We start from the raw sequence: 26,571 nt of genomic DNA on the forward strand, positions 1-26,571 counted from the left end.
CACTCTACCATGTCATGTCCACGAGCTGGAATAGGATTCTGCATGCTGTGGATCCAAGCAGGTAAAAATCAATGCTGAGAGCAAGAAGGGCAGAGAGCAAGACGTTCCTTGGTCCAGAGAAAGTTAATAGAACTTACTTTCACTTGAATGTGGATAATAATGCCAGAACTAAAAGAAAACAGGCAAGCTAAGAGAACCCTTCAAGGGATATCGTTTGCAGATTACTTGCTGCCATAAAAATATGGCAATAATTTTTCTGTGGTATATCACCAGAACATTCATCTTTTGATAATTATTGGTCAGATAGTTGGTTTATTTTATTTACAAGGCTGAAGCATATACCATGAAAAGTTTCCAGTAGAAGGTTTCCAGAAAAGGCAACAATCCCCGATGATCTTAGTATATTGCAAGTCTGGGGAATGAATTTTTTTTTTAATTCATTCACGGGATGTGGGCGTCGCTGGCCAGGCCAGCATTTATTGCCCATCCCTAATTTCCCTCAAGAAGGTGGTGGTGAGCTGCCTTCTTGAACTGCTGCAGTCCATGTGAGTTAGGTACACCCACAGTGCTGTTAGGAAGGGAGTTCCAGGATTTTGACCCAGCGACAGTGAAGGAACGGCGATATAGTTCCAAGTCAGGGTGGTGTGTGACTTGGAGGGGAACTTGCAGGTGGTGGTGTTCCCATGTATTTACTGCCCTTCCAAACTAATTGGCATAGATGTATACTTCCACTGTGGATCACTTGGCCATGTGAGCCGCATGGAAGATGGCAGGATCCCCAAGGACACATTGTACAGTAAGCTCGTCAGTGGTATCAGATCCACCGGCTGTCCATATCTCTGCTTTAAAGACATCTGCAAACACGACATGAAGTCCTGTGACATTGATCACAAGTCGTGGGAGTCAGTTGCCAGTGATCGTCAGAGCTGGCGGACAGCCATAAAGGCGGGGCTAAAGAGTGGCGAGTCAAAGAGACTTAGCAGTTGGCAGGAAAAAAGAAGCTCAAGGGGAGAGCCAACTGTGTAACAGCCCTGACAACCAATTTTATCTGCAGCACCTGTGGAAGAGTCTGTCACTCGAGAATTGGCCTTTATAGCCACTCCAGGCACTGCTTCCCAAACCACTGACCACCTCCAGCAGCCTACCCATTGTCTCTCGAGACTAGGAGGCCAAAGCAGGATCACTAAATAATGGAGCAATTAGAACCTTGGACCAAGCAAACTGAAGTTAACCTAAATTATTCTTTATCAAAGTTGGGATCTCCCAACTGAGTACAGATTAAAATTCAAACCCACAAACTGCCTATTCTATAAACTGCAATTCTATACTATGCAGTATACCTACATTAATTCAGCAGAGAGTTCAACAGTATGAATTTAGCTTCTTTTAATTCAGCTGTAAAATGTATCGTTAACAACCTGCACTGATATGGTGCCTTTAACTTAGTAAAACATCCCAAGGCTCTTCACTGCAGTGTAACTGAAACAAAATTTTAGAGTCACATAAGGAGATATTAGAACAGGTGACCAAAAGTTTAGTCAAAGAGAGGTTTCAAGGAGCATCTTGAAGGAGATCTGAGAGATAAGCAAGGAGGTTTGGAGGATGGAATGCCAGAACTTTGAGCCTAGGCAGCTGCAGATATGCTCACCAGGCAAATTAGGAGCCGATAAAGAAAAAAAAAGTTGTTCGTTTTTTTTTAATTGAATCTCTATTCCCAGGGATGCTATTTTTTTCCCCAATTTTATTTTCTATAAAAAGGCTTTTAATTCAATCCGAATGACTTCTTCAAATATCTTGTTTAAATGCCTGTTTCCCACAGTGCTTTATTTTGAAGACTTTTTTTTAATCCAATTCCTCTTCAACATTTTTTCCAAAGGGAGAGAGAAACAAAACAAAATCTAAGTATCCCATTCTGCACACCACTCTTCACTGCTCCATCCAACAACTGTAACTGACCCCCCCTCAGACCTGCACTCTTAAATGACCCTCATCATCGCTTTCCTCCTCTGCATTACTGCACTCTCAGGACCAACTGCCCCCTCAAAAATCCCTAACAGCTCCTCAACAAAACTCAATAGCTCTGAAACTCGTAACTATCATTTAATTACTCTCACCCATTCTTCCTCCAAATAAGATAATCTGCTTCCACAAACCATGTCATCTTGCCGAAGAGAGCAGATGCCAAAATAAATTCACTTCCTTATACAAAATACATCCTCTGAAGCCTGTGAACACCACCACAGGAGATCAAATTGCACCATTTTGGCTGAACTTTACTAACTGGGTACAGGAGTTTTGCTTCTTTCTAATTCATTGCAATCATCCTCACGATCAAAATTGTGTACCTTTTAACTAACAGTATAACTTAAATTCACAAGTCACTTTTGTGTCTGGTCAAAAATAAATTACATTACCATTATGAGACGGATCAAAAATAATAAGCATTTAGATAAAAACATAAACTATTAAAGATGGAAAAATAATCAGTCATTCTACATGTTGCTACGAATAAGATATCTTTAATACAGGCTGTTGGTACAAGAGGTCAGGAAGATTAATGTCATGCTCACAGGAAGCACACATTGGAGAAAGACGCAAAGGTGGCCATGTGGCGATTAACAGCAATATCATGAAAGGAATGGGTGGCAATTTGGCTTTGAAGAACAGCAACAACATTTGGTTGCATTCAAGAGGACAAAAGATGGGTACACTTAAGACCAAGAAGCAACACTGTCAAACAATATATTGACAAACAGCAGAATTATGGAAATATTCCGAAAGGTGCCACTGCTTGATCCAATAAAGACAACATTTTTATCAAAAGACTACATTTGCATAGCTCTTCAGGTATTAAATATATTTTGGTTCAGTTTACAATATCACTCCTGATGAGACAGAATCAGCAAATCTGCAGGGTGCTTGAAATCTCTTAGCTGGCTTATAATACAAAAAACATCACTCCAGGTATATGCAATAATTTTAATTTACGAATTCACCAAAAATTTGCCCCAAAGCAAAGCTTTGCTACCAAAGGTCACAATCTGCAAATAACAGTGATCCAAACATAGCTAATGGCCCTCGTGAATAGTTAAGTTTGCTGGAAAAAAAAAATTATAATAGTTTTAAATTGTGGCACCTGATCAAAGTCATAGCATTCGCTGATGGTGTTCAAAGTAAGCTTAAAACAAAGAAGAACTTTGCATGACCATACAGAATCGTGTAATCTGACAGCAGGGGTCGCCAACACGATCATGAGCTACTGGTTGCTCGCGCCGGCCTGGGCAGCTCACAAAGCTCCTGACAACGCTGGCCGATCGCTCATACCATCCTGCCAGCATTGATCTGCGCATGTTCACCTTAATGACAAGGCACACTGACGTCACAAGATGAGCAAGTAACGAGAAGAGGAGCGAGTGCAGGCGTGGCACAAGTGGGCGGGGGGGGGCAGAGCGAGCGGCGGGGCACCACAAACAGGGAGCAGGGTGGCTCATGATGTTGTCCATTTATCACAAGTAGCTCTCAGGAAAGACAAGTTTGACGACCCCTGTCTTGAGGCCATTTGGCTATGTCTGTATTGGCTCTTTGGTCGAGCTGTCCAATTAGTCCCAGTGCCCTGCTCTTACCTTAAAGCCTGTAATTTTTTTTAGTCCATTCTCCTTTGAGAATGGTTCCACCACTACCGACAACCACCCAGCCTTCAAGCAATGCATTCCAAATCAGAACAATTTGCTGTTTAAGAACACATACAAGGGACATATTTAATGCCGAAAGCCATGAAATGAATCCACAGCATCAGAGGACTGAATTGGGAAGGAATGCAACTGCGAGGTACATAGAGGTAATCACTTTACAAACAGCATAAAAATAAACCCGGACCAAAAATTTAAGCTAAACCATCTGAGTAGGACAAAGGGACAGAGGTTGAAACTAGTAAAAGGCAAATTTACAATTCATGTCAGTTACATGAAGAATGATAACACATGGAATAAACTTCATGCTAAGTTAGTGGAAGATAAAATGTAAAATTCTTAGAGAAATTGTTGAAGAGGCCTGTAAGCTCTTTTTGGATTGATGGACTAAGATGGGCTTAACAGTCTTCCTCATCTGTATTTATTCAATAAATAGACTACAATTCAGTGACCCGTTTGAAATGCGCAAGCATGAGGCTCAGTCAAGTTGCCTGACAGCATTCATAGTCTCAACGCGCACAAGTAGAAGTGTAGCATAAGCAAAGAAATGGAGAGCAGCTCTAACCAGTAAAAACAATACCCCAGTTCCATTTTCATGGAGAAAGAAAACAATAAACATTCTATCGTAGCTAGATTGACTGATAAAAAAAACTTTCGGATTACCCAGCTACACAAAATAAAATAACTCATCTGCAGGAGACATCTCAAAAAAAATTGTAGTCCTTTTGTGTTTTGAACCTTTCATTCAAAACAAACCAGTTTCTTCCTTCATTCCTGACTTAATCTGTCCAACTGCCCAAGCTGAAAATTCATCCCACAATGGCTTCGTTAAAAATTACTTTCAGTCCCTAGTGTAAATAACATGTAGACAGCATTTTCCTCCTCCGCTCCAAATAGATCAAGATTTTTTTTTAAACTCAGAGGTTATTTTCCTGGACTGGTGCCCATACTTGGGAAGAAACTCTGCATAATGACTAACACGTGTTTGCAGCAAAAACAAAAATGCCACAGCTGAAGGAGGTCAATAGTCCTACGTCAAAGATGAACTTTATCCCACAATGGCATACTTCAAGCAGCAGTGCCCCATTCAAGCATGCAGCACAATATTGCTGTATATACATACATACATACATCATATATATATGACAGAGAGAGAGAGAGAGAGATGATTAGCAGGGGGGCTGGAGTGAGGGATGGAGGGAGGTGGGGTAGTGAGTGAGAGAGATGCTTTATGTTGCAATTCGGTTTGTTAAACTGTTTTATAATAGGGAGTAATTGAGAGAAAAATGGCTTCTGTGCATAAGACTTTCAAAGTATTAATGCAGATTCAAACAAACATATTTTCTGACCAAAAGCTTCGAGCTATTGAAGGAAAGGTGAGCCATTATTTCCGTACAGGTATTGTTAGAATTTACATACAGGAACACAAGCAAATTATTTTTGTCATCACCACATTTAAAAACATTGTATCTTCAAAATGGGTGACAAATTCACAATTTTAATATTGCTGAAAAAAGAAACATGCTGTCGAAGCTTTTTATCTTACACTCATCAGGACAGACACAACACCACCAAATTTCAAAGCGAGCAACAATTTATACTACATGAGAAAAGGGGTGCTGATTGGTTGGCAAGTCGACTCTTGTTGGTCGAGGCATTGTCATGGAGAATACACCAGGGAACTACTGTCCCCCACGCTTTTGTTAAATTCAAAAAAGGCACGACGTGTTACATTTGCCGACAGAGGACAGGTCCCTGCGTATGTCGCTTCTAGCAAGTCTAAGTGAGCCACACTGTGAGCCTGACTGATGATCTTAAATTGGTTGGTTTCAGAATTGTTGTTTCTACACTCAGACAACTGGCTTCCATACAACAGCCAGAAGAACCTAGCTATCACAGAGGAAAAATCGATTTACAAACAAGTTATGAGCAATATAAAAACTGTCATATTTAATAGTTTGAATAGATTCATGACAGGAGATGAATGCGCTTCAACAGGTAGTGTTTTTTCATTCAACAGATTCTTGCTGAGTAAGGTTAGTAAGGAATATGGAACAAAGATGGGAAAATGGAGTTGAGGTACAGACATGATCTAATTGAATAGCTGAACTGGTTCACGGGGTTAATGGCTTGCAAAATGTAACTAGTAGCCTATAAATGCATTATAAAATATTTTATTTTAGATTTTCCTCCCATTTTGATTAAGACTTTGAGTAGAATTGTTTCTAAATTGAAAAAAATTAGAAAAGCAGGACACAGCTGATAACTATAGATTGTGACTACATCACTGTTCCCTACTCCCTCAATAAAAGGTGCACAGCAATAATCCCAAGACGAGTGACTCAAAGATAAATCACTTCTTACTCACTGTTTGCGAGGAATTATTTTATATGCAGTGCAAAAACAAGCTTCAGACTCGCTGTTTCCCCACTTAACTAGCAGCAGTCTACTTGAAACTGGTTCAAACAGTAGCAGCTCCAGCAAAATATTTTAAACCAATCCTGTCGACTATGACAACAACAACTGTTTTACTTTAACTTTAAGCCAATGACCTGATCTGGTAGCAAGAAGACCGAAACTACAGAACCTCATACTGCTACAGTAAGCAAATTTCTAAACACAAATGATTACTACTTAATTTCAGTTAGCAGCTTTACCCAACATGAATAACGTTAAAAATCAATTTATCTTTGTGTGACCAAGTTTCACTGATGTATCAGTTTGGTTAAAATGTCAGCATGGCTCATGCATCACCTCTAATCTCTGAAGAAGCTGCTCTTGGGTTCAAGCCCCATTCTGAGAATTGTACGCAGAATCTAGGCTGAGACTTCTGTGCACCACCGAGTGCTACATTGTCAGAAATGCCATAGTTCAAGCGAAATCTGAAATAAAAAAAGAAAATGCTGGAAATACTCAGCAAGTCAGGCAGCATCTGTTGAGAGAGAAGCAGAGTTAACGTTTCAGGTTTGTGACCTTTGATCAGAACTTATATTCGAAGAGTTGCCCTACTGTTTTTTGATTAAAAAGTGTCTTTGAGTTTGTCTGCTTAGAAAAATGTTCCAAGGAGGAACATTGATGCTTTCATTAGTTGGGATTTTGCTTTCTAACGATGGAAAACTTGCCGTTTAGTACAGCAGGCTTTCACGTTCTACTTGAAAAGCATATAGAATGGGGGAGTCACATCGGAGTCATTCTGTTACATCTGCAACTGCATAAACGCTAAAGATAAAAGGGTAAAGGTGATGGTTGTGCAGTTGAACAAGATCACTGCTTTGCTTATAGTGCATTTAAAACTTTTTTAAAAATGGAATTACAATTCAATTAATAATTGTATATTAAAGCTGGTTTTGCATTTTGTGTTAAATGTGCTGAGCATGTTGACAAATTAAATAAAAATTCATGTCGAAAGAACAGCAACGACTGAATAATGAGTTGAAACTGCAGTTTTCTCTCGGCAAATACTGCAGGTGGAATAGGTCATCTAATTTTGGTTAATTTATTTATATTAATTTTCAGAATGTTTTTATTTTCTTCATCTTGACCATAATCCTTTCTCTGCACCTGCCTGTCCCCACTTCCTCCCATCCACAGTTTGTCCCTGTATTCTAATGGAGACCAGCCAGTCTATGGATACTTCTATCGCCACTTAAGTGATCTTTTGTCAAACCAACAAACAGCACACTTGCATCCCTCTGAGAACCCAGCTGGTTAGTCTTGCCCCCACCCTTCCAGCCAAAGGTGAAAGTGTCAACTGAGACTGGGATTTGAATTCTTATCTCCTTATGCGAGAGTCTGATGCTGGTGTGTTGTAGTTAGCATGGTTTTGTGTTGTAGCTACAAGCCACCTGACCATATCGGATTTTGTCTTAAATGAACTCAAGTGGTGATACCTAAACAGCAATCTGTACATAATCTGAATAGCTCAGCAGTTGGATCATCAGTAAGTGCATAAGTACAGTGCTATTCATCAACCATGTAAATGAATGATTTACATAAAATAATTGTAGAAATGCATGTATTCGACAATGTCCACCATCTACAAGGCACAAATTCAGAATGTGATGGAATACTCTCTACTTGCCTGTTTCAGATTCCATGCTTGCTTCTTCTGGTTCAGGGGCAATTTTAAAATGACTACCTAGAATCTTAAGGATCTCAAATTGCTTTGCTTTCTGCCTGTAGGGGAGACTTGGCATAGCTTAGGTCCCTGTAACTTAAGAAAGCTTGCCTGCTAGACACACAAGTTATATGAATACCAAATCAGAAGGTAACGATCTCAAGAGGGAGACACTGAATCCGATGAATAGCCTAAGAATCCTATGAATCGGGTAATCAAGAGGTTGACGAGGTGAATAGTACAACCAAAGCAGGATGAGATCAGGGAAGGCAATAGATGGGAGATGATTTAACTAAGAAACAGGTTATCAAGTAAACCTCCTGTAAAACTGTATAAAATGACTACTAGCAGAATCCCCCAACAATCATTCCTGAGAGTAGGACTTCTCCTTGCATGCTCGTAAATAAAGATCGCTCATTTGTACGAGACATCCGACACTCGAGGCGTTTTTGCGTACCGGGACAAGCCGTCACCCTTACATTGCCTGAAAGTTGCTCCCATCTGGGAGCTACAGCTTTTAAGTCTTCAATACTTAATATGTTTAAGGCATCCCATGATACCTCCCCCTGCTCTACAAATGCTTTAGATTAGATTAGATTAGAGATACAGCACTGAAACAGGCCCTTCGGCCCACCGAGTCTGTGCCGAACATCAGCCACCCATTTATACTAATCCTACACTAATCCCATATTCCTACCAAACATCCCCACCTGTTCCTATATTTCCCTACCACCTACCTATACTAGTGACAATTTATAATGGCCAATTTACCTATCAACCCGCAAGTCTTTTGGCTTGTGGGAGGAAACCGGAGCACCCGGAGAAAACCAACGCAGACACAGGGAGAACATGCAAACTCCACACAGGCAGTACCAGGAATCGAACCCGGGTCCCTGGAGCTGTGAGGCTGCGGTGCTAACCACTGCGCCACTGTGCCGCCCTTCGCTTCGAAGGTGGCTATGTCTTTAAATGTTTAGCGCCTGTCACGACCAAGGTGGGGGGTAATGCACTGCTAATTCAGTCCCACTACTCCACAGGTCATGGCATATCAAATGAAGTTTCCCACCTACCAAAGACTAGCCAAATTAAACACTGTATTTTTCCCCCAGAATTAAGCACACCAAACCAAGTTTCTTTAAACAATAATATTAACTATTACAAAAGAATAGGTCTTAACTACTAAGAAAAAAACCATTATTCCCTTAAACCCTCATTCATATGCACATACATTCAAAAAGAAACAGTTAACTGATTTCAAAAGGGAGTTTTGGATTATAACTGTTTCTTAGGAATAGAAGAAATAATAAAAATAATGGAGGTTCACGTTCTGGTAGGATGTTTTTCGTACGGTGAAGTATCCCACAGTCAAATAGTCAGATGCCACTCGAAGTTTCTCCAGGTGAGGTTGATCAACAGTCTGTGATGGGTAGGTGTTCATGGAAATTTAACTGTAGCAGGCGTCACATAGGTCTTCCATCAGGGGTGTAGCAATAGGTCCGCTTGGGTTTTGGAGCAGTAGTCTATCAGTAGAAGAATTCTGCAGATTTCAGGATTTTCTTACAACACAGGAGGCAGCAAGAATCTTACTGGATGCAGAAATTCTTCAGAGACCGGAGGCAACAGAAATCTGCTACCTTTCAAATGCAGGATTCCATTTTAAGAGATGCATGTCTCCTTTACAGTGAGAGAGGTAGCACTTTTCTCGGTCCTTTCTCTGGCTACAGGCAGCTCAAGCAAAGATTTCAAATGCCTGCTCTTTGTCCAATTCACAGGCTTTTAAAGGGTCCAAAGTGAAAAAAGCACAGTCCTGAACATGGTCACATGTCCAGACACAGTGTCTCCTCCCAGTCACTCAAGCTGCTCTGAAGAAAGGTCAACCCCCTGTGATTTCCTTGAAACTGCTGACCTTCCTGTCCTTTAACAAGTTTAACTTCCTTTCAAAACACCTATACAGTTCAACTCTTTGTTCTGAACTTCCTTTCAAAACTTTGCTGGAATTCTTATTATTTTTGCATGTGACTTTTACTGAGCAACATCCTTTAAGTTTTTTTTTGAAACACATAGAAATCCAAGATTTTAATACAAAAATAAAACCTTTTATAACACACCACACTGTGGGGCGGCACAGTGGCGCAGTGGTTAACACCGCAGCCTCACGGCTCCAGCGACCCGGGTTCAATTCTGGGTACTGCCTGTGTGGAGTTTGCAAGTTCTCCCTGTGTCTGCGTGGGTTTCCTCCGGGTGCTCCGGTTTCCTCCCACATGCCAAAGACTTGCAGGTTGATAGGTAAATTGGCCATTATAAATTGCCCCTAGTATAGGTAGGTGGTAGGGAAAGATAGGGACAGGTGGGGATGTGATAGGAATATGGAATTAGTGTAGGATTAGTATATAAATGGGTGGTTGATGGTCTGCACAGACTTGGTGGGCCGAAGGGCCTGTTTCAGTGCTGTATCTCTAAACACCATAAAGAGGAAAACGAGAAGACTTACTTATTAATTTTTTACAATTTTAGGGATCTATTTTCCTCCCATTTCCAAATTAGTCATTCAGTCTGATGTTTCAAAATCCCAGCTCAAAAGCCTCCAATCTGTTACGGACAGGTGGTAAACAGTGTCGGTGGCTTCCACTTTTCACGTCTCAACAGACCACAGATATTGTTTATTAAAAATAGTGTTTTAGCCCCAGAGTGTTTAAGGGTCAAATAAACAGACAAACCATAAGTTTTCTTGTAGGTTTACAAAGCAAAATTAATTAAAACAATGCCCGAGAATGTTTGCAACCTCACCCACTCACGCATATGTGCACACACACAAGAAAAGATAGAGTACAAAGTAGCATGCAATTAGAGTCTGATTGCTGTAAAAACTTTGAAACCTTCTTGGCTTTCCGGGAGGAATTTTAAATAGCGATGCAGGCCTGAATGTCAGTTCTCTTGGAACTGATGAAGTGTTACCAACTCCTTTGGTTAAAACTCAGTCCGAAATTGGTGGTAGAAGTCCTGGTTCAATTTCCCAAATGGGGAGTTTTCAGAGTCTGCTTGCAATCTCTCTGCCTCAGTAGTTTAATGATGATGCTGGCAGGGCTCCTTGCTTAGCTCGGCTGATCTCACAGCTTCTTTGGCTGGAATGGCTTTCTGTTTCTCTCGCTCTCTGAGATCTCTCTTTTTTACCTAAAAACCTCATCAGGCTGGGTTTCGGTCATGGGCTGTGGGTGTCACTAGCAAGACCAACATTTGTTGCCCATCCCTAATTGCCCATGACAACTGAGTGGCTTGCTGATCCATTTCAGAGGGCAGTTAAGAGTCAACCACATTGCTGTGGGTCCGGAGTCACATGTAGGTCAGACCAGGTAAGGATGGATGATTTCCTTCCCTAAAGGACATTAGTGAACAAGATAGGTTTTTTTTACAACAATCGATGATAGCTTCATGGCGCCATTACTGAGACTAGTTTTCAATTTAGTGGTAATGTCACTGAACCAGTAATCTGTCCCCTGGCTAAGCCCCCGGGAACACGGGTTCAAATCGCATCATGACAGCTGATTGAATTTTTAAAAACATCCTTTGGTTAATGTCAATAACTTGCACTGTTGAGGTGGTTACATTGCTAAATTAAGAAGGTTAAACTGAATACTAAACCTAAGCTCAATGTTTTTTTAAAAAAATGAAAAAGAATTTAACGCTAAGTTTCAGCGGTTAAATCTTTTGCTTTTATTATAAAGTTACAGTTTAGCTCAGCAGCAGCACTTGCACCTTGCCCCACTCTCGGACTTGAGCACCTATTCTAAGCTACTCGCCAGTCCAATAATGAGGGAATGTTGAATTGATGAAGGTGTCACCTTTCCGGTGAAAGATGAAACCAAGTGCCTGTTCAGGTCACATGGTAATTTGGAACAAGAGGAGTTCTTCCAGTGACCAGGCCAACATTCATACCTCAACCAACATCACCAAAACAGATCATCTACAGCATTCATCTCATTGCTGTTTGTGGGATCTCACGATACACACAGGAGCTGCTGCATTTTTTTTTACCAAACACTAGCAACTGCACTTCAAAGTTAATTCATTGGTTGTGAAGAACCTTGAGATGTAAACGGAGCTATGTAAAAGCAAGTCTTGATTTTTTTAATTTTGTGATGTGATAATACAATAAGCATAAATCTTCAGAGCAAAATATCAGAATAGAACACTGCAAATTCTATAATCACAATTTAGATAAGCGCTTTTTTAAAAAAACAATTAAAGCGACAACCTTTTGTAAAGGAGTAACTAACTACCTTCTTCAACTTATGTTTTGTCCCTGGAGTTTTGTAACCACATACAAAAGCTTATTTAAATAGAACAGACGATATCTGAAGTTCAAAGTTTTACAAGCAAAATTCAACCCAATTTGCCTGCTTTCATAGCGCCCATTTAATACTAGTGTATAAAACTATTCAAATATTATTTTACTTTCATTCTAACTTTTATCCAATACATACCAATTGTTTTTCAATTGGCCATGAAAGATTTCTTCCACGTTGGGATTTAAGTCTTGCGCCAGTTTTCAAACACACCAAACCAAAGACATGGAGATGCACATTTTATGCAAAGAATTTGGCCTTTTTTTGTTTTAAAACCAGGCAAGAGAGCCAACTACAATTCATCATGAAATTGATGTTTTTTTGTGGTGTTCCCGTTCAAATATTTCTGCTAATACAGATAGCTTTATCCACCTAATTGCACAAGTTAAAATCGTATGTCAGTCAGTTAAGTATGTGCAAACAATTCCCTGCTGAGACGCAAGTGTCAAAATAAACATCTTACTGTCATGCAGGCCCCCACCTGCCAAGAATGAGGCACATTAACTTCGCCACATGGACATTAAATTTCAAATTGTTGCTGAGAAGAGGAGAAGGCCTGTGACAAGGGGTTGCCAGGCCCTGGGATAGAAAGACATTTTTGCATATTAACTGCTTGGAACCAAGGAGCTATCCCCTGCTTCAATACAATCCACAAACAGACATGGTAAAACCAGTTAGTCACATGACTAACCTGCTTGGCAGTCCGGGTTTTTTTTCTGAATTGTAGAGGTTGAACTAACAGCCTGCAGAGAGCCGTCTGCTCCTGGATTGAAAGGACCTCTCCTGGATGGCTCACCACAGCCTCTCCCATCTGCTCCCATCTCTTTCTCACGGAACTCCAAAACCTACTGAAGACACATGTATCCCAAGACAGAAAAGCCTCCTACGGTGACCAAGGTTTAAGAAGAATACTGGGCCCCAACAAAAAGCAAAGTCTACCTAAAATCAAGGACCCTACAATGAGCTTGAAGAACAGCCACAACAACTCTTCAGATATTGCCTCAAACCTTTCCACTTCATTTTTCTTCTGCTCTTTTCTGTCTCTATTTGCATGCGTGTACCACGTATGCATGCTAGCATGGGCACGTCATGTATCCGTAGGCGTCAACCAAATTAGAGTTTACGTTGAATAAATTTCAGCTTTTCTTCCTTAAACTTAAGAAAGCCTGTTTGTGCTGGTTTCTTTGCCTTATAATTCGAAAGCGGTGAACAAGGATTCACCAAGGGGGAGCTAAAAACAGTGTGTTTATAAATAAAACCCTGTTACAGTAAGACCAGGTGAAGGCTGAAAGCGAACCCTAGACCTCTTTCTCACCTGGTCGTAACATTATCAACGGTCTGATATTTGGATATTTTAGGTTTAGTTTCAAACTTGATGTTCTAAAAACAGCACACATAAAATGTGACCATCAAAAGCAGCTGACGTTATGGAAAACAAAACTGAAGGAATGGTTCACATTGAAATTCTATCCGGTCTGGCCTAAATGTGACTTCAACCCCACACCAATGTAGCTGACTCTTAACTGCCCTGTGGATTGACATAGAAAGTTGTTGCCCGTCCTGCTGGTCATCAGCATTTCCTGTTCATATTTTTATAAAGGAATGTTGCGTTTGGTGCGAGTTAATTTATTTGCACTACCTTGAAAAAAATCTATAAGTTATTCATAAAGGTATCTACACATTATTAACAAGTGATAACTGGATGACATTGAGATTTTTTTTTTATTCATTCATGGGATGTGGGCGACACTGGCCAGGCCAGCATTTATTGCCCATCCCTAATTGCCCTGGAGAGGGTGGTGGTGAGCTGTCTTGTTGAACCGCTGCAGTCCATTTGGGGTAGGTATACCCACAGTGCTGTTAAGAAGGGAGTTCCAGGATTTTGACCCAGTGACAGTGAAGGAACGGCGACATAGTTCCAAGTCAGGATGGTGTGTGACTTGGAGGGGAACTTGCAGGTGGTGGTGTTCCCATGTATTTGCTGCCCTTGTCCTTCTAGTTGGTAGAGGTCACGGGTTTGGAAGGTGCTGTCTAAGGAGCCTTGGTGCATTGCTGCAGTGCATCTTGTAGATGGTACACACTGCTGCCACTGTGTGCCGGTGGTGGAGGGAGTGAATGTTTGTAGATGGGGTGCCAATCAAGGGGGCTGCTTTGTACTGGATGGTGTCGAGCTTCTTGAGTGTTGTTGGAGTTGTCCCCATCCAGGCAAGTGGAGAGTATTCCATCACACTCCTAACTTGAGCCTTGTAGATGGTGGACAGGCTTTGGGGAGTCAGGAGGCGAGTTACACGCCTCAGGATTCCTAGCCTCTGACCTGCTCTTGTAGCCACGGTATTTAAATGGCCACTCCAGTTCAGTTTCTGGTCAATGGTAGCCCCTAGGATGTTGATAGTGGGAGATCCAGCGATGGTAATGCTGTTGAATGTCAAGGGGAGATGGTTAGATTCTCTCTTGTTGGAGAGGGTCATTGCCTGGCACTTGTGTGGTGCGAATGTTACTTGCCACTGATCAGCCCAAGCCTGGATATTGTCCAGGTCTTGCTGCATTTCTACACGGACCGCTTCAGTATCTGAGGAGTCATGAATGGTGCTGAACATTGTGCAATCATCAGCGAACATCCCCACTTCTGACCTTATGATTGAAGGAAGGTCACTGATGAAGCAGCTGAAGATGGTTGGGCCTAGGACACTACCCTGAGGAAATCCTGATAACACGTAACCACCGAAGATGTTGCCCCTCATCACACATTCAGTGCCAAGTTCACTTTTCTATATACAGAGAGTGTATACAGAGAGTGGCAGAAATTATTAAAGATTTGATTTGATTTGAGATACAGCACTGAAACAGGCCCTTCGGCCCACCGAGTCTGTGCCGACCATCAACCACCCATTTATACTAATCCTACACTAATCCCATATTCCTACCAAACATCCCCACCTGTCCCTATATTTCCCTACCACCTACCTATACTAGTGACAATTTATAATGGCCAATTTACCTATCAACCTGCAAGTCTTTTGGCTTGTGGGAGGAAACCGGAGCACCCGGAGAAAACCCACGCAGACACAGGGAGAACTTGCAAACTCCACACAGGCAGTACCCGGAATCGAACCCAGGTCCCTGGAGCTGTGAGGCTGCGGTGCTAACCACTGCGCCACTGTGCCGCCCTAACTTATACATTAAGTAAAGGAGAAAATATTCATGACAAACACAGAAAAATGAATAAGCTTGCTGCATGCTTTTAATGAGTATTTCCTCTAAAATTCCTTGGAGGCAGCCCTGTCAACTTTCTATGAAAATGTCGACAAATAAAAATAAGGCTTGTATCAGTAAAAGTGACCCTGAAGCTGTCCGATGGTCATAAAAGCCCAACTGGTTTGCAATGAAATATGCTGTTCTGACCCAGTCTGGCCTACATGTGCCTTCAAATCCACATCAATGTGGCTGACTCTTAACTGCCCTCTGAAGTCGCCTGGAAGCCACTCAGTTGCGCCAAACTAATGCAAAAGAAAATCAATAACTGCTATAAAGAAAGAACACAAACACTCTCTCAGGTAAACTAGGGATAGGAAATAAATGTCAGCCTTGCCAGCGACTCCCACCTCACAAAAATAAATTTTTAAAAAGATATGGTGGTAAATATTGTCCTTGCGCTGTTTGTACCTTTCATAAGCAGTAGTATGTCCATGGGTTACTTCCAGCCTTAAAGGCACAATGTGAATAACGATAAAAATAATGAGTAGTTCTCGGTAAAGTAGAAAGCATCTTATATGGAATTAAGGAATAGCAAAAAACAAAACTTTTGTGCCATGGTAAATTAAGAAATCAATGTATTTCTTGTTCCAATTTGGTCAGAAATTGCTTTTTTCAGGAATGGAAAGATTCAGTGTTTAGACACTCCAATTTGAAATGATGTTCAAAACAGAATAGTGTGCATTTTTACAGATATTCAAATCCAGTTTATAGATGTCAAATTAAAGTTCGTTTTGTTTTGCACATTAGTCAATCCTGATCACGAGTGGCATTCCAACTTATCAAAATTGTAGCAAATCAAGTGAATTCATAAAACTACAGAGAAGTTGTCAACAGCTGAATTATTCCATACTCAGGGTACAAACAAAAATATTTTGCACATCTGGCTCTATCAAAAGCCTGTATGCCTAGTTTTTGAGCAGATGTGTTTCACAGCATTCGATCCATACTGCTAACAGGGTTCACAGATACAATTCCTGTAGAAGCCTGTTGCCCTAATCGAATCCAAAGACCAAGGTAATATATTGGGAGAAAAAGCTGATTGAGGGGATGAGAATGGAACGAGGGAAAATAAACTGGAAAAAAACTGGCAGAAACAGAACAGCAGTGGGGAACATTTAAAACAGTTATCAAGAGTCCAGAATATATTCAAGTTAAAAACACTAGGAATATAAAAAAGAATTAGTAAATTATTCTACATTAGTAGCAAAATAAATAGAAGGATAGGGGCGGCACAGTGGCGCAGTGGTTAGCACCGCAGCCTCACAGCTCCAGGGACCCGGGTTCGATTCTGGGTACTGCCTGTGTGGAGTTTGCAAGTTCTCCCTGTGTCTGCGTGGGTTTTCCCCGGGTGCTCCGGTTTCCTCCCACAGCCAAAGACTTGCAGGTGATAGGTAAATTGGCCATTGTAAATTGCCCCTAGTGTAGGTAGGTGATAGGGAATATGGGATTACTGTAGGGTTAGTATAAATGGGTGGTTGTTGGTCGGCACAGACTCGGTGGGCCGAAGGGCCTGTTTCAGTGCTGTATCTCTAAATAAAAAAAAATAGATAGGGATAGGGCCACTAAAGGATGACTCCCCAAAGTCTGTCCACCATCTACATGGCACAAGTCAGGAGTGCGATGGATTACTCCCCAATTGCCTGGATGACTGCAGAACCAACACTCAAGAAGCTAGACACCATCCAGGTCAAAGCAGCCTGGTAGATTGGAACCCCATTCACCACCTTGTACATTCACTCCGTCCACCGCCAGCAGAGAGGCAGCAATGTGCACAATCTACAGAATGCACTGCAGCAACTCGTCAAAGCTCCTTCGACAGCACCTTCCAAACCTGCGACCTCTACCACCAAGAAGAACAAGGGCAGCAGGCGCACGAGAAGACCTGCAAGTTCTCCTCGAAGTCACACCATCCTGACGTAGAACTATATTGCTGTTCCTTCACTGTCCATGGGTCAAAATCCTGGAACTACCTTAACAGCACTGTGGGTGCACCTCTACCACACTGCAGCAGTTCAAGAAAACAGCTCAGCACCACCTTTGCAAGAGCAATTAGGGATGCACAATAAATGCTGACCTTACCAGTGACACTGACATCACATGAACGAATAAATAAAAAAAGATAAAGTTACAGGTAATGACAAAATGGAAGAAATTTTATTTTGCCTCAGTATTTGCCAGTGAGGCTAACACGGTGGATATAACATCATTAGAGATCAAAAAAAAAATAAAGGGCAAAGTTAATTTATAAACCATCTAGAACTAAGGGTCTGTTTAAAAATAAGGGGTCGCCCATTTAAGACAGACATGAGGAGAAATATTTTCTCTCAGGGTCGTGAGTCTTTGGAACTCTGCTTCCACCGCCTTTTGAGGAAGAGAGTCTTTGGATATGTTTACGGCAGTGGTAGATAGATTCTTGATAAGCAAGCGGGTGAAAGGTTATTGGGGGTAGGTGGTAATGTAGATAAATCAGTTCAGCCATGCACTTATTGAATGGCGGAGCAGGATCGAGGGGCCGAGTGGCCTATTCCTGCTCCTAATTCGTATGTTCGTATGAATCAAACTGAGGGGATAAAACTCCTCTGGATAGATTGCATCTGTGCATATTAAATGATGTTTGGGAAGAGAGAGCCGAGGCAATATTAGATACATATGCATCTACTCTCATTGGAAAATGGAACAGTGCCAGAGGACTGGCTAACAGTTAATGTGATTGCAACATATTAGAAAGGGAAATAGAACAAGTCCAGGAGAATATAGACCAATTAGCTTAGCATCAGTGGTAGGAAAGATAATAGAATCCTCACTCCAAGATGTAATAAACACCATGGATTCCAAAAGAGGTCATGCTTGACCAATCTTAATGAATTCTTTAAGGAACTTTCAGAGGCACTAGATTAGGGTAATGGAGTAGATGTAACGTATTTGAAAAGCCTCTGATAAGGTACCACATTGTAGACTCATGACTAAGGGCAGGAGACATGTAGCAGAATGCATAGCAAGCTGACTACAAAACATAGAACAGAGAGTAGGGGTTTAAAGGTTGGCCAATTGTCGGAAGTGGCATTTCACAATAATCAGTGCTGGGACCACGTTGCAGATGACACCAAATTGGGGGGGGGGGGGGGGGCGTAGTTAATACAAAGAAGGACTGTGACAAAATACAGATAGACATTAATAAACTTACAGAACGGACGCACAATTGGCATATGAAGTCCAATATAGATAGATTTGGGGGTTATAGATACACAGATCACTAAAAGTAGTAATGCAGATTAATAAAGTCATAAAAAAACAAAAACACTGGGGAACATTTCCAGAGGGACAGAATTGAAAAGCAGAAACGTTATGTTAAACTGGTACAGAACTTTATTTGAGAGCACTATGAACAATTCCGGTCTCCATATAATAAAATGGATATTGAAGCACTGGAGAAGGTGCAACAATATTTACTAGAATGATACCAGAGCTGAGAGGTTATACCTATGCGGCTGGGACTCTTTTCTCCATAAAAGACTGAAGGGTACCCTGAATGAGCTGTTAGAGATCAAAGAAAGGTTTGACACTGTAGTTATAGAAAAGTTTCCACTTGCACATGAGACCAGAACTAGGGGTTATATCTTCTTTGGGCCTCCTTATCTCGAGAGACAATGGATATGCGCCTGGAGGTGGTCAGTGGTTTGTGAAGCAGCGCCTGGAGTGGCTATAAAGGCCAATTCTGGAGTGACAGGCTCTTCCACAGGTGCTGCAGAGAAATTTGTTTGTCGGGGCTGTTGCACAGTTGGCTCTCCCCTTGCGCCTCTGTCTTTTTTCCTGCCAACTACTAAGTCTCTTCGATATACAGCCACTAATAAACCCAATAGGGAATTCAGGAAAAATTGCTTTAACCAGAGAGTGGTTAAAATGTAGAACTCTAAACCACAAGGAGAGGTTGAGGTAATTAGCACAGATGCATTTAAGGGAAAACGAGATAAGCACAAAAGGGAGAAAAGAATAGGGCATATTAACGGGGTGCAGTTCTAGTCAGCTCATTACAGAAAGGATGTAATTGCACTAGAGAAGGTACAGAGGAGATTTACAAGGATGTTGCCAGGACTGGAAAAATGCAGCTATGAGGAAAGATTGGATAGGCTGGGGTTGTTCTCCTTAGAACAGAGAAGGTTGAGGGGAGATCTGATTGAAATGTACAAAATTGTGAGGGGCCAGGATAGAGTGGAGGTGAAGGGCCTATTCACCTTAGCAGAGAGGTCAGTGACGAGGGGACATAGATTTAAAGTGATTGGTAGGAAAATTAGAGTGGAGATGAGGACAAACCTTTTCACCCAGAAGATGGTGGGGGTCTGGAACTCACTGCCTGAAAAGGTAATTGAGGCAGAAACCCTCAACTCATTCAAAAGGAGTCTGGATATGCACCTCAAGTGCCATAATCTGAAGGGCATTGGACAAAATGCTGGAAAGTGGGATTAGAATAGGTGGATTGTGTTTCAGCCAGCACAAATACCATGGTTGGCCTCTTTTTGCGACTTGAAATTTTTATGATTCTATGTTATAGCGAACATTTTCATAACATAAAAAAGAACTTATGCTAACAATGATTCCACTCAACACTAAGAGCACTAACATACCTCAATAGTGCATAGCCAGATCACAGAAAATCAATGTTTATTGATCCATACCCAGGTGACTTATGTTCCTGCCTTAGCTTCCGGTTGTGCTCCATTACTCCTGCTGACTATGATTGATCAGACTGTCCTTCCAGTGCATAGGAAGAACAGGAGTAGGCCATCAGCCTCTCAAGCTTGTCCCACCATTCAAGGACATCATGGCTAACTCCAATGATATCCCATAATAATAGTGAAGAGGAAAGCCTTAGATTACAGGATGATATAGATGGGCTGGTAAGATGGGCAGAGCAGTGGCAAATGGAATTTAATCCTGAGAAGTGTGAGGTGATGCATTTTGGGAGGACTAACAAGGCAAGGGAATATACAATGAATGGTAGGACCCTAGGAAGTACAGAGGGTCAGAGGGACCTTGGTGTACTTGCCCATAGATCACTGAAGGCAGCAGCACAGGTAGATAAGGTGGTTAGGAAGGCATATGGGATACTTGCCTTTATTAGCCGAGGCATAGAATATAAGAGCAGGGAGGTTATGATGGAGCTGCATAAAATGCTAGTTAGGCCACAGCTGGAGAACTTTGTACAGTTCTGGTCACCACACTATAGGAAGGATGTGATTGCACTGAAGAGGGTGCAGAGGAGATTCACCAGGATGTTGCTAGGGCTGGAGCATTTCAGCTATGAAAAGAGACTGTATAGGCTCGGGTTATTTTCCTTCGAGCAGAGAAGGCTGAGGGGGACCTGATTGAGGTATACAAAATTATGAGGGGCATTGATAGGAAAAAAACTTTTTCCCTTAGCGGAGGGGTCAATAACCAGGGGGCATAGATTTAAGGTAAGGGGCAGGAGGTTCAGAGGGGATTTGAGGAAATAATGTTCACCCAGAGGGTGGTTGGCATCTGAAACACACTGCCTGAAGGGGTGGTAGAGGCAGGAACCCTCACAACATTTAAGAAGTATTTAGATGAGCACTTGAAACGCCAAGTGCTGGAAAATGGGAATAGAATAGATAGGTGCTTGATGGCCAGCACAGACACGATTGGCCAAAGGGCCTGTTTCTGTGCTGCATGATTCTATAATACCCTTGGCTAGCAAAAATCTATCAAGCTCAGATTTAAAATTATTCATGAGCTAGCACCTACTATTTTTTGTGGGACAGAGTTCTACACTTCTGCCATTTAAACCAACAGCTGTCTCCTATCCTCCCCTGTTAATGGACTGGCTCTGATTTTAAATTTACGTCCCTTGTCCCAGACTCCCCAACCAACTGAAAAAGTTGCTCTGCAACAACCTAATCAATTCCTTTCAAAATCCTAACAACCTCAATCAAATCACCCCTTGCCTAATTTATGTAATCGCTCTGAGTAATTAACTCTTGGAGTTCTGGTAACATTCTTATGAATCGGCACTGCACTCCTTCCAAGGCCAATATATCCTTTCTATGGTGCCGTCCCTCAAACTATACACAGTACTTCAGATATGGTCTAACCAAGAGTTTATGTAGCAAAGCTCCACCCCACTTTGTGTTCTACCCTTCCAGTTTTCGAACATTCCATTAGCCTTTCTGATTAATTTTTGCAGCAGACCACTACATTTTAGTGATCAGTGTACAGGGATCCCTAAATCACTTTGGACCTTCTCACTGTTCCGAGAATTTGACCATTTTTTTTTTTTAAGTCAGCTCTATCCTTTTTTGGTCCAAAATGGATGACCTCACATTTACCTGCATGAAAATCCATCTGCTACAGTTCTGCCCACTCAATTAATCTATCAATGGCTCTTTGTAATTTTATGCTCCCATCTACACTACTTACCCTCCCACCAATCATTGTGCCATCAGCAAACTTGGATATATGGCTGTCCATTATATTGTCTAAGTCATTATTTAAGATGGAGAATAGTTGAGACCCCAGCACAGATCCGGCGGGCCACCACTCATCACTTCCTTCCAATTGGAGTGCATACCCAATATCCTGCTCAGTTTTCTACCACCTAACCAATCTCCGAACCAGGTCAATAATTTGTCCTCAATTCCATGAGCTGTAATTTTGGCTAACAGTCTCTTATGTGGAACCTTATCAACTGCCTTCCGGAAGTCTGTGTAAACTACATCTTAAGGCATTCCCCCGACTCAGACTTAAGTTACTTCCTCAACGTACTCGATTAAAATATCTAATATATAGATATATCCTTTACAAATTCATGTTGGCTCTCTTTAATCAGCTCAAATTTCTCCAAATGCTCATACAGTCCTTAATTATAGATTCTGAAAACTTCCCCAGAAGATATTAGACTAACAGATCTATCATTTCCTGGTTACTCTCTCACACCTATCTTAAATAATTGAGTTAAATTTGCAATTTTCCCAATCTAAAGGGACAATTCCTGAATTAAGAGTGATTTGGAAGATTTTGGTTAAAGCATCGGTAATTTCCTAACCCATTTCCTTCGAAAACCTGGGGTGTAAGCCATGACGTCCGTTAGATTGGTCAATCTTCAGTGCCATTACTTGTTCTAATACTGCTCTGTTGCTTTCGCCAACTTTAGTGAGTTTTAGTCCTTGATTCATGATTAGTTTCCCTGGAATGTTAGGTTTCTACTTCTACTGCAAAGATTGACAGCATAATTATTCAACAAGCCTGACATTTCCTTATTTTCATTTGCAATACTACCCAAACCCCTTTTTTTTAAAAAGGGCCCAATACCACCTTTGACTACCTTTTTTCCCAATCTAATAAAAACTGTTAATTTTAATAACCCTATTCATATTCTCTTTATGCAGTTCTTACTTTCATTTTAGTCTTCCATTTCTTACCATCTTTTTTGTCTTCCATTATTGTTCTTTATATTCTTTGCACTTCTGTAAGCTTTTACTTTTTTTATTCTTTCATGGGATGTCCCTAATTGCCACTGACAAATGAGTGGGTTGCTAGGCCATTTCAGAGGGCAGTTAAGAGTCAACCACATTGCTGTGGGTCTGGAGTCACGGCAGCCAGACCAGGTAAGAATGCCAGATTTCCTTCCCTAAATGACATGAATGAACCAGATGGGTTTTTACGACAATCAATGACAGCATCATGGCACCAATACTGAGACTAGCTTTCAAATCCAAATTTTTACTAATACATTGAACTTAAATTCCACCAGTTGCCATGATGGGATGTGAACCTGCTTCCTAGGGTATTAGCCTGGGCCTCATGTTTATTACGTTATCTCTCACACCTCTTCTGTCGATCATCGGGTCATAGAATCAATTACAGCACAAAAGGCAGCTATTTGGCCCATGGAATCCATACCAGCTCTCTATGGAGCTATCCAGTCAGTACCACTCCCCTGCTCAATCCCTATAGCCTCCAAGTTGATTTCCTTTAAGTCCCCATCCAATTTCCTTTTGAAATCATGGATTGCCTCAGCTTCCACCACCCTCGTGGACAGCGAGTTCCAGGTCATTACCACTCGCATCACAGAAATGTTTTTTCTCACGTTCCCCTTGCATCTCTTGCCCAAAACCTTCAATTTGTGCCCACTAGTCTTTGTACAATTAGTTAATGGGAACAGTTTTTCCTTGCCTGACCTATCTAAGCCTGTCATAATCTTGTACACTTCTATTAAAACTCCCCTCAATCGCCTTTGTTCCAAGGAGAACAAACCCAGATTTTCCAATCTCATCATGTAACTAAAATCCCCCATTCCTGAAACCATTCTGGTAAATCTCCTCTGCACCCTCTCAAGGACCCTCACGTCCTTCCATCAGTGTGACGATCAGAACTGGACACAATACCCCAGTTGGGGCCTAACCAGAGCTTTAGAAAAGTTCAGCACAACTTCCCTGCTTTTGTACTCTTGGCCTCGATTTATTAAGTCCAAGAACCCATATGCTTGACTCACCACTCTTTCAATATGTCCTGCCACCTTCAAAAATCGATGCACATGCACCCCCAGGTCCCTCTGTTCCTGCACACTCTTTAGAACTGTGCCATTAAATATATATTGCCTCCACCTATTCCTTCTGCCAAAATGCATCAGCTCACACTGGTCAGTATTAGATTCCATCTGACACCTGTCTGCCCATTCTGCTAGCCTGTCTATATCCTGTTGCAAGCAGTTCATATCCTCACTGTTTGCCGCACCTCCAAGTTTGGTGTCATAAGCAAATTTTGAAGTTCTACTCTGTATACCAAGATCCAAGTCATTTATATATAGCAATAAAGCAGTGGTCCCAGCACTGACCCTTGAGGAACACCACCGTCTACTATCCTCCGTGTGAAAAGCAAGCATTTACTGCGACTCACTGTTTTCTGTCTTCAAGCCAATTTTATTTATCCAATTGGACATTAAATCCTCCTATTCAACGAGCCTCAATTTTGTTGATCAGCCTTTAATGCGGTAGATTATCAAACGCTTTCTTAAATTCCATATAAACATCATCTACTGCATTCCCTTCATCAACTTTCGCTGTTACTTCATCAGAAAGTTCAACCAGATTAGTCAAGCCTTTTACAAATCCATGCTGGCTATCCTTAATTAACTCGAATCTCTCCAAGTGTATGTTGATTTTTTTCCCGATTATTGTTTCTAAAACCTTCGCCAGCACTGATGTTAAACTAACTGGCCTATAGTTGCTAAGAATGTCCTTACACCCTTTCCTGAATAAGGGTGTCACATTTGCCACTCTCCAATCCTCTGGCACCTCCCCCATATCCAGGGAAGATTTGAAGATTATGGCAAGCCCTTCCACTATCTCCATCCCCACTTCCTTTCGCAACCTGGGATGCAACACATCTAGACCAGCTGACTTATCTACCCTCAGCAAAGCCAGCCTTTTTAATACCCCCATCCTCTCAATTTTTACCCTAGACTTTGATTGATTTGTTTCATTTGGTAAGCAGATCTCTTGCCCCTTCGGGTTAAATACTAGCCCTATATTAAGCTAAATGCTTTTTTGAACACCTCCCACTTCTCATCTGTACATCTATCCAATACTTTTGACCCAAGTGCTATTGTCAGTTTCTGTCTGATAACATTAAAGTCAGCCTTACCAAAATTTAGAATCTAAGTAACTGTAATGTTTCTCCTTTTCAAACCTAACATTGAATTCCATATTAAAATAACTCTTGGATAAATGTTCCTTACTGTTCAAATATTAACTACATCTAGTTCATTATTCATTACTAAATCTAGTCTAGCCAGCCTTCTTGTTGATTTTTAGAATACATGGTTCCAGAAATCCAACTTGAATACACTTAAGATATTCACTACTTTTCTGACTTAAACTACTCTGTTCTTCCAGAGCTACATGAAAATTAAAAGTCTTCAATTAAAACCACTCCATTTTTTTTCTAAAGGCCTCACTAATCTCCACATTTATGCATTCTGTCACTTCATGGCTGCCATCGGAAGGCCTACTACAGTTTTAAGTGCTCATTTCTTCCCTCAATTCAAAGAAAAAAGTCTCACTGATTGCTTTCCCTTACCTACATCCTTTTATTTGATCTTTAACAGGATGTGGGCATCACTGACTGGGCCAACATTTATTGCCCATCCCTAATTGCTCTTAAGAGGTGGTAAGCTGCCTTCTTGAACCGCTGCAGTCCATGTGGTGTAGGTACACGCAGAGTACTGTTAAGAAGGGAGCTCCAGGATTTTGACCCAGAGACAATGACAGAATGGCGATATAGTTCCCAGTCAGGATGGTGTGTGGTCTGAAGGGGAACTTGTAGGTGTTCCTATGCATCTGCTGCCCTTGTCCTTCTGGGTGGTAGAGGTCACGGGTTTGGAAGGTCCTGTCCAAAGAGCCTTGGTGAGTTGCTGCAGTGCATCTTGCAGATGGTACACACTGCTGCCACTGTATATCAGTGGTGAAGGCAGGGAATGTTGAGGGTGGTGGATGGTGTGCCAGTCAAGCAGGCTGCTTTGTCCTAGATGTTATTGAGCTTCTTCAGTGTTGCTGGAGCTGCACCCATCCCGGAAAGTAAAGAATATTGCATCACACTCCTGACTTCTATCTTGCAGATGGTAGACAGGCTTTGGGGGGAATCAGGAAGGAGTTACTCACTGCAGAATTACGAACCTCTGACCTGCTCTTGTAGCCACAGTATTTATATGGCTGGTCCAGTTCAATTTCTGGTCAATGGTAGCCCCTAGGATGTTGATAGTGGGGGATTCAGCCATGGTAATGCCACTGAATGTCATGGGGAGATGGCTGGATTCGTTGAAGATGGTCATTGCCTGGCTCAAATGTTACTTGCCACTTATCAGCTCAAGCCTGAATGTTGTCCAGGTTTTGCTGCATATGGAAACGGCCTGCTTCAGTATCTGAGGAGTCACAAATGGTGCTGAACATTGTGCAATCATCAGTCAACACTCCACTTCTGTTGGTGGGAAGGTCACTGATGAAGCAGCTGGGCCTCAGACACTACCCTGAGGAACTCCTGCAGTGATGTCCTGGGATTGAAATGTTTGGCCTCCAAAAACCACAATCATTTTCCTTTGTGCTAGTTATGACTCCGACCAGCGGAGAGCTTTTCCCGATTCCCATTGACTCCAGAT

The 26,571-nt window shown here is 41.6% G+C and overlaps 1 protein-coding gene across 9 annotated transcripts in view; it reads right to left on the minus strand.

The window, feature by feature from the left end:
• The window catches only part of pde3b (phosphodiesterase 3B), a 272,093-nt gene that overhangs the window by 179,572 nt on the left and 65,950 nt on the right, over window positions 1-26,571 (minus strand). Inside the window, exon 1 of one of the 9 annotated variants that reach the window (XM_068046308.1) lies at window positions 9,131-9,475. The exons of 7 other annotated variants lie outside the window; for them this stretch is intronic. In XM_068046308.1, the coding sequence (XP_067902409.1) occupies window positions 9,131-9,244 (114 nt within the window). In that variant the 5' untranslated portion in view covers window positions 9,245-9,475. Of the gene's footprint in view, window positions 1-6,443; window positions 6,467-9,130; window positions 9,476-26,571 lie in introns of those variants that run through there. One more of the 9 variants, XM_068046309.1, reaches the window with a different exon arrangement.

This window comes from Heterodontus francisci, chromosome 14 (genome assembly GCF_036365525.1).
Source record: "Heterodontus francisci isolate sHetFra1 chromosome 14, sHetFra1.hap1, whole genome shotgun sequence".
Taxonomy (NCBI): domain Eukaryota; kingdom Metazoa; phylum Chordata; class Chondrichthyes; order Heterodontiformes; family Heterodontidae; genus Heterodontus; species Heterodontus francisci.